This window comes from Anolis carolinensis, chromosome 5 (assembly GCF_035594765.1).
Source record: "Anolis carolinensis isolate JA03-04 chromosome 5, rAnoCar3.1.pri, whole genome shotgun sequence".
Taxonomy (NCBI): Eukaryota; Metazoa; Chordata; class Lepidosauria; order Squamata; family Dactyloidae; genus Anolis; species Anolis carolinensis.
The window spans coordinates 52,415,188-52,423,625 of NC_085845.1; the positions used below are offsets into that span (position 1 = coordinate 52,415,188).

General features: G+C 42.1%; 1 protein-coding gene across 1 annotated transcript in view; it reads right to left on the minus strand.

Annotated features, from left to right (window-relative positions):
* Window positions 1–7,753, minus strand: part of pdgfc (platelet derived growth factor C) — a 128,592-nt gene extending 120,839 nt beyond the window's left edge. The window contains exon 1 of the mRNA XM_003221732.4: window positions 6,648–7,753. Coding sequence (XP_003221780.1) covers window positions 6,648–6,750 — 103 coding nt within the window. The 5' untranslated portion in view covers window positions 6,751–7,753. The remainder of the gene's footprint in view (window positions 1–6,647) is intronic.
* Window positions 7,754–8,438: the final 685 nt, after the last annotated feature.

Here is an 8,438-nt window from a genome sequence, read left to right on the forward strand (position 1 = left end):
TACATCTTATCATTTGTTGAATGAAGAACATCCACGTCACACTGTCATCAACAGCCCTGCTCAGATTCTGCAAATTCAGAGATGTATCGACCTGCAATGTAGTATTCATCTTTTTCTATTACTTTGTCTCATTTCCTATTTATGGCAACCTATCCCAAGATATTCTTGTCAAGATTTTACAGAAAGGGTTAGCCATTGCTTTTTTCAGAGACTAACAGAGCCTTGTTCAAGATCAACCAATAGCTGATGAGGGATTTAAACCTTGGTCTCCTAGTGTTTATGTTGAAGTCATTTTTTTTTCCAACCATCATTATTGTCTTCACTAGTGAGTCATGCTACTCTTCATGTCTCTTATGCTATGTCCAAAACACAAGAGACACAGTTTAGTCATCTTGGCCTCTAAGGACAATTCAGGCTTTGTTTTCACTTGGACCCCTGTATTTGTCTTTTTGGCAGTCTACAGTACTGCAAAACTCCTCCAGCACCACATTTCAAAGAACTGATCTCTTAATACCAGCTTTCTTCACTCTTCAAGTTTTACAATCACATAAACTAGAAATATTATGGCACGGACTATTTTGACATTAGTATTCAATTATATATCTTTACAAATGAAGATTAATCTAGTTTTTTTTAAGCTTCCCTTCCAAGTCCTAGACATGTTCTAATTAAAATATCCAGGTCCAAAATAAAAATATACTTTTGCATTACCTTAGGTCTGTTATTTTGCCACCTCAGTATTATGGCTTTGGCTTCAACTCTTACATGAAGTCTGACTAAATGTCATAGGTTTCAATGGGATTTAAGCAAGCTAATTGTATGTGAAACTAGGTCTTATATCTGAATCTGCCACAAATACAGTTTCAACAAACAATGGAAAGAGCAGAATGGTTTTAAATCATTAGTAAAGCAAACCATATTTTCAAGTTATTTTTGAACAGATTACTTCAGATATATATACAATTCCTACCATAATTTAATATTTTAAAGTAGAAACTGTAACTTTGTGCTGGAAGTGATGAAGAGTAGAATTCCACATAAAAATGTTTCTGAAGCCAGGTCTTCTCTGTGCTTTCAAATGAGCACATTGCAATTGTCAGAGCCAAAAAATAAAATACAAGGCCAGTCTTTTTATAAACGAATTCTTACCCCAAAAAAGGCTTTATGATAAAATATCAACTGGTTAGATGCAAGGAGATTTAAGAAGGAAGATTTCAAATTGCTTTTCAGTAAAAAAATATGTTGACGCCAAGGGCCAGGGTTCAAATCCCAAGTCAGCCATGGAAATCCACTGGATGACCCTTGGAAAGAGACACTTTCTCAGCGTCTAAAAGAGGCAAAGGCAACATCCCTGTGTAGAAATCTTGCAAAGCTTTCAGTAGCCATAGTTTGGAAATAATCTGAAGATATACCACAACAATAACACTGGCTTGACCACGCTTATCAATCTGAATTCCTGGCAGACAGTGGCAAAAACATTCTTCATGCCCTGCTAATTATACAAAAAAATCTAGACTTGGAAGTTGTTACAAAAATATTTCTGGTATGTAATGCAAGGCTAGAAAATTCACATTGCAGTAACACTGAAGGCTACAACCTTATACACAACTCTCTGAAAGAGTAAACTGTCTTCTAACCCAAGTGTAAATCCCATTTAACTTAATTTAACTGTCTTCTAGCCAAATACACTGCTTGTTACTTGATTTATATATTGTGTTTTACCCTTCAAGACATCACACAAGATTTCATAAAATGCAATACAACACTCATAAAACATAATAAAATGCTCATCTGATTCAAACCATATTACACTTACTTAAAAGTAGCAGTTAAAATATCAACAGCAATTGGTAAAAACAACAATTTATGCAAAGGCTGAACTCAATCTGTTTTACATTGATTCTTGAAAGGTTCCAAGAATGCTTCTCTCATATTTCCCAAATAGTGACCCCGCCATTTCATAACTGTAGAATCATTATATAAAAAGCCTTGTCCTCAGTATGTATCAGCCTAATATAGAATGTATGAGGTAATAGTTGATATTAAGTCATGAGAAAGTTTGCTTATAACTTTATTTTATCTGCATTTGGACAGTTTGCAATTTAACTACGAATTCTAAAATTTCAACAACAGTGACTATAACTATTTAAATTGGTTAAAGAAATAATGGACAGTAATAGGTGGTCCTGAGTACTTGTTCAGAAATTGGACTACAAACTGGAAAATACTTCAAAATGTTAGCTTTTTCATAAACATACTCAGTGACCTTAAGCATGCTGTCTCACAGCTTCAGCCTCCATGCTTTCCATATACAGGTAAACCTCAAGTTATGGGCAAAATAGGTTCTGTATGTTTGTTCTTAAGCTGATTTTGTATGTAAATCTGAACAGGTACATTTTTAAGCGTTACTCCAGCCAAAATATATATTTCTTAGCTTTGGATAGCACACACTGTGGGGCTTGTTTTACTATTTATGCCCCTGTTCAGAAGATTACATCTCACTTTCTGCCCCCATGATAATTTGATTTTGAAATTTTTGGCTTGTTGTGGAAAGAAGGATTATAATAAAGCTTCATTTGAAACACCTTTCCCCCATGTTCACTCTTTCAGGAGTGAATTTCCCTTCCTAGGGGTGCATTTCTCTCTTCCTCTTGTCTCACCCCTATGAGTCATTTGCAAGTCAGGTGTTTGTAGCTTGAGGACTGCCTGTATACAGATAACCTTTTAAGAAAATGTATCTAAAGATAACATCACAATGGATGTGAAGCTCTTTAACTATTGTAAAATGCGTAAAAGTATCAGTTTTCAATATCATTAGTCAGAGACTGAAATAGCTGGAGAGGGAACAGCTCCACAGTGAATGTAAAAGACATCTGAAAGCTCTCAGAAGCTCTGCTGAAGTAGAAAATATTGGGTGCGATGGACAAAGTTAGTATAAAAGATTTCTCCATTTTGTATTTTGATGGGCAACTTAATGTTACTATTGAATGGCAACTCTCATGATTCCCCACCAGTGAGTATGCCGGCTAGGACTAATGGGAGCTACAGACCAACAACATCCAAAGGGACTAAAGTAATGGTGGCTGTGATCTTTCACATCAGTGGCATGGTTAAACAAGTCTGAATTTTAGACCAAACTATAGTGGTACTATCTATGGTACTGAACTCCACAGCTTTAATACTTTGGACAGCTCCTTTAAAGTTCAGACTAAACCCTAGGGCGGATTTAGCACCCTATTGATATACAAGTCCTTACCTATCACCACCCATAAGTTACCAACCACCGTTCTATAACTATCTAGATTTTATAAAGTGTTTATTTATAAATCCCATAAATAATATTAGAGTGTGAAGATTGACTCATATGCATGCTTCTTTGGGAAATAATGTCACTCAACACAAACATTGTTGTTTCTGACTTATGGTGACCTATCCTGTGTTTTCTTGACAATATTTGTTCAGGGGAAGTTTGCTGTTGGCATATTTTCTAGCAAATATGTTTATCATTCAACAAAAGGGAAAGGTGTGGGGAAGCTTGACAATATTATTGTTTTGACCTCTGCACAACCCTTTAACCAGCTCCTATCTTACAGACACATATATTTAAGTTGCGGAAAAGTGCAAAATGACCCATTTTATGCAAGTTAAAACTAGTTCAACAAGCATTATTGAGATTCCCTAAATAACTGAAGTTTTAAGAAAATTATGTGGTGGTTTTGCTTTACCTTATATTAGAAGCTGTGCTACAGTAAAAGAGAATATATAAATCAAAAGCAAGTTTCATTGAAGACATACAAATCAAATTAAGAACTGATTCATAATAGTAGCCATTAGGAAGAGTTTGTCTTCTCTTGAAAAGTTTTTATTTTTAATTAAATAAACACCATCTAATACCATTAGTAGTAGGGCCCATACCAATGGTCTATTATAAATGGGTACTAAATAATCAGCTAAGCAAAATCAAAGCTCAGCTATAGAACATATTACCATGATCCTATTGATAAGAAATATGCGAACTGTTTTGGACATGGCCAAAACAGTTTTGCACACATAAAGAACTGCTAATCATCGTTCCATATCTGCGATTTTGACTTTTGCAGAGTTGCTTATTCAATGATTTTATTAAAACCATTATTTCTAGGAATCTCTGGGTTCTCTGGAGTGCCTCTATGATCAGTCGTGCTGGAGGATCTAGAGCAGTGGTTCTCAACCTGTGGGTCCCCAGATGTTTTGGCCTACAACTTCCAGAAATCCCAGCCAGTTTACCAGCTCTTAGGATTTCTGGGAGTTGAAGGCCAAAACATCTGGAAACCCACAGGTTGAGAATCACTGATCTAGAGATTTCTGCATCCTCAAATGCAATTCTGTAGTCAGCTTCCAATGGAAGTTGACTATAGATAGTTTCATGCTGAAAAACCTAGAAATTACTGGAAAGATGTTCTCTTGGGTAAAAAAATAGCAATTTCTTCACTTGCAGTTCTTTGCTTTCACAGATGCCCTGTGTCCCTGGCCCTGGTAAATGTGAAGGGCTGACTATATTTAAATTGACACACTACAAAATAAAAACTAAAGCGAACAGGTATTCCTCATATTGTTGCTTCAGACTTCTTGGAGAATAACAGGTTACAAAGTACACCACTAAATAGGGCCTATTATTTTGCCTGAAAGAAGGGAGCAAGGCAAATTCTAACCTTTCTAATCCAGATAGCGCAATCCACAAACCACATCACCTACACTAGTAACTCTCCCACAAAAATCAAGAACCTTAAAGATTAGTAGAACTGCACTGTAAGGGTTCCATCCCACAGATGATCCAGATGATAGAGAAGGTAAGAAATACTACTATTCTCATGCAAAGCAGAGATGCCTTCCTTGGCTCAAGGACAAAGGTTAGTGTGATCAGTTTCCTTTGAATGCAGTGCTGAGTTTTCTGAGCCTTTTGATCACTTTCCTCAGGCCTTCTGCATCCATTCTTGTTGGAGACTGATCCCTAGGCTGCTCTTTGATCTGCAGTCCTAGCACTCTGCAGGTGCCATATGTCAACACATTAAGAACCAGCAACAATATGAATTCTCTGCACAAGGCACAGTTTACCAGCTCATACAACTGAAAGGGATTATTTTTTCCCCCTAGTAAGCATACAGGGGTTATTGCTTTGAGATAATGTGTTCAAAGTGATGTTATTTTATACGGTGTTTGGGTTTTCCTCTCCCAACCCCCCCCCCCCCTTGTCTTTATGCCTGTTTGGCTTGTTTGCGTCTAGATGAAATCATGTCCTTCTGGTTAACAAGGAAACTACTAAAACATTTTCCCCTTGCATTAGCATTCACCACTGGAAAGCAGGGTGTTTAATAGCCTAAATTTAGGCAGCCCCATTCAACGTGCGGTTTCATGTGGCATCTAGCCTTTCTGTTTGCTAAGTATTCCTTTAAATGACTTTGTAATAGAAGATCAAGGGAGCCAGGAAGGCCTTAAAAATCTGAATAATGTGTATCATATGGAGTTCGGAGGCTAAGCAAATTACACACCCCAAAGCTGCCCTCTGTATGAAAGGAGCCTTTCTCCCAAGTCTGCTCAACCCGAACCCAGGGGAACTTGCCTTTGAGAGTTTTCTAAACATTTCAGTACACTTGAAAGCCTGAAAATTATTACTGTTTCCTATGCAGATGAACTAGTTTCCAGCCTCTATGTAAAAATAAGAGTTCCTTTGCCATAAAGCCACACCAGAGGCCAACCTGGGAGGGACAGAAGGGGAGGGTGATCATAAGTGCCATATCAGGCCCTCCTTCCCCCAAAAGCTTTCAGGAGACACAATTAACCTATCCTCTCTCTTTCAGCCTCTTAACTGAGGCCCTTTTACCTATCCTGCTTCAGTTAATGAGGTCAACAAGTTCCCCGGGGTGACCAAACACATGGTGAAGTCAGAGCTGCCAACTCTCATTCATTTTGGCTTCAATCTCCCAAAGGTTCACTCAGGCCAAGGGAGATGGTCCTTTGCCCACCAGCCACCTCCCAAGATGCCCAATCTTTGCAATCAGGAAAGGGTCAAACTTGTCCTTTCTAGAATGAGCGCACAGTGGCCCTTTAAAAAAGAAGTTATCACCCAGGATTTCCAGGACAGCTTTTGAAACTTGGCAAAAGCAAAAAGCAAATCCAGCCTTGGGCCCAACCAGGGATTCTTCATCTCCATGAGCCTATGGGACATGTTGCAACTGCAGACTTTCAATGGGTACACATACACTGTAGAATCCAGTTAACTTGACACAACTGTAACCGCTATGACTCAATGCTATGCAATCCTGGGAGTTGTAAACTGGATCTACACTGCCATAAAATACAGTTTGGTCAGACATGGGCAAACTTGGCAGCTGTTAGGAATTGTGGGAGCCTATGAAGCATGTTGTAACTGCAGACTTTCAATGGATACGTCTACACTGTAGAATCCAGCTAGCCTGTCACAACTTTAACCACTATGGCTCAATGTTATGGAGTTGTGAGAGTTATAGGCTAGATCTACACTGCCATAGAATATAGTTTGGTCAGTGTAGATCAGACGTGGGCAAATTTGGTTGCTGTTGGGAATTGTGGGAGTTGAAGTCCAAAACACACGTGTCCAGGCCCTGTCCCGCATCCGCACGCCTCCTTACCGTTCTGCTCCTTGGCGCTGGAGAACTGGAACTTGCTGCTGAGGTTCAGCTCGGCTTGCGCCGCCAGGGCAGATGTCAGCCAGAAGAGCCCGAAGAGGAGCATTTGGGCAAGACGGGGTGGGGAGGGCGAGAGTCGGAGCGTTCTCACGAGCCACGCAGCACACGGAGAGCCTTTTTTCCCCTTCCCTTCCCTTCTCGAGTTCGCTCAAGGAGTCCTCCCCTTCTCCTTCTTCTCAGCCCCGCCACCAGCCCACAAAGGCTGCCCCGCTGGAGAGGAGGACGCGGCGGCGGCAGCACTCCGAGAGTAGTTTCCACATAATCCCATCCAAAAGTTTTTTTCCCCCGTGTCTCACTCTCCCTCCCTTTTTTATTTTGATCTCTCGCTCCGGCGTCTCCAGGGTTTTCTCCTCCGACTCTGTTCCCTTGGGGTTTAGAGCATAATCCGGAGCAAGGCTGACCAAAGTGGTGAAGGGGAAAAAAGGGGGGCCTCGAAGGAGCACCTGTCAGCTCGAAGGAGGACCCAAAGCAAGGGCTGAAGGAGGAGCCCCTCCGGGAAGGGAAAGCACCACGACGCCTGCCTCCTCTCCTTCTTGGGGGGGCTTCGACGTCGCCCCGCGGCCTCGTTCAGCCCCAGGCTCGGTTGGAGGCGCTGCAAAGAGCCTCCTTGTCCCTCTCGGCTTCTCCTTCACGTGTTTCTGCCATTCCCCCGCATCGCCTCCTGACTGAGCCGCCGAAGTGGGTGGGAAGAGGCAGAAAGTGGGAGGGAGGGAAAGGAGAAGAAGGAGGGAAGGGAGGGAAATAAACCCAGCGAGGAAGGGGAAGGAAACGGGGCTCCCACAGCACCTGGGTTCAGTTTTGCGCCCAAGTTGGAGCTTGGCGAGAGAAGAAAGGAGGAGGAGGAGGAGGAGGGCGTGCCAAGCAAGCAAGCAAGCTTCCCACCTCAGAGTAGGAAAGAGTGGGGGCCTCCCTTTTACTCCGAAGGGTGTTCTGCTCCACCCCAAAGTCTCCCCCTCCCTCCCCGTCAGAGCCTTCTAAGGACTGAGCGCAACTTTGTTTCCCGGCTCTCTGTGCCCGAGACCCAGCTTCCCTCAGTGTTTTGACTCCAGGTCTGGCGGGAAAAGGTGGGAAGAGTCGCTCCCTCCCTTCCGGGCCAGGACTGGAGGAAGAAGAGGAAGAGAAGCGGGCAGGAAGCAAGGAATGGCCACTCGGGCGGAGACAAAGCCGTGCAAAGTTCACGCCAACCACGGGGCGCCCGCCTTCTCGGGCTCCTCAGGTGTCAAAGGCCACAGGCGCGCAGGTGCCCCGAAAACGAGCCGCTGGAGGAGAGGCGCCTCTCAGGGCAGCCTTGGAAGGAAGGGGCGGCCCCAGGGCCCTTAGCACATTGGGATATACAGCAGAGTCTCGCTTATCCAACAGAAACGGGTCGGCAGAACGTTGGATAAGCGAAAAATTATTTATTTATTTATTTCTCACATTTATATCCCGCCCTTCCCACCCGAAGGGACTCAGGGCGGCTTACAACAGTGGCAACAATTAGATGCCCATACAAACCAATATAAAACAGCACATAAAACAGTTAAAACTATTAAAATACATTATGAATTAAAAATATACATTTCAAACATAAAATCAGATCCATTCTTCCTCATGCTTTGTCCATAGTTCAGTCCATGCCATCTTCACCATTTCTTGATTAAAAGCCTGGGCCATGTTTTTAGGGCTTTTCTGAAGCCCAACATGGTTGGAATTTGACGCATCTCTCTTGGGAGGGCGTTCCACAGCCGGGGAGCC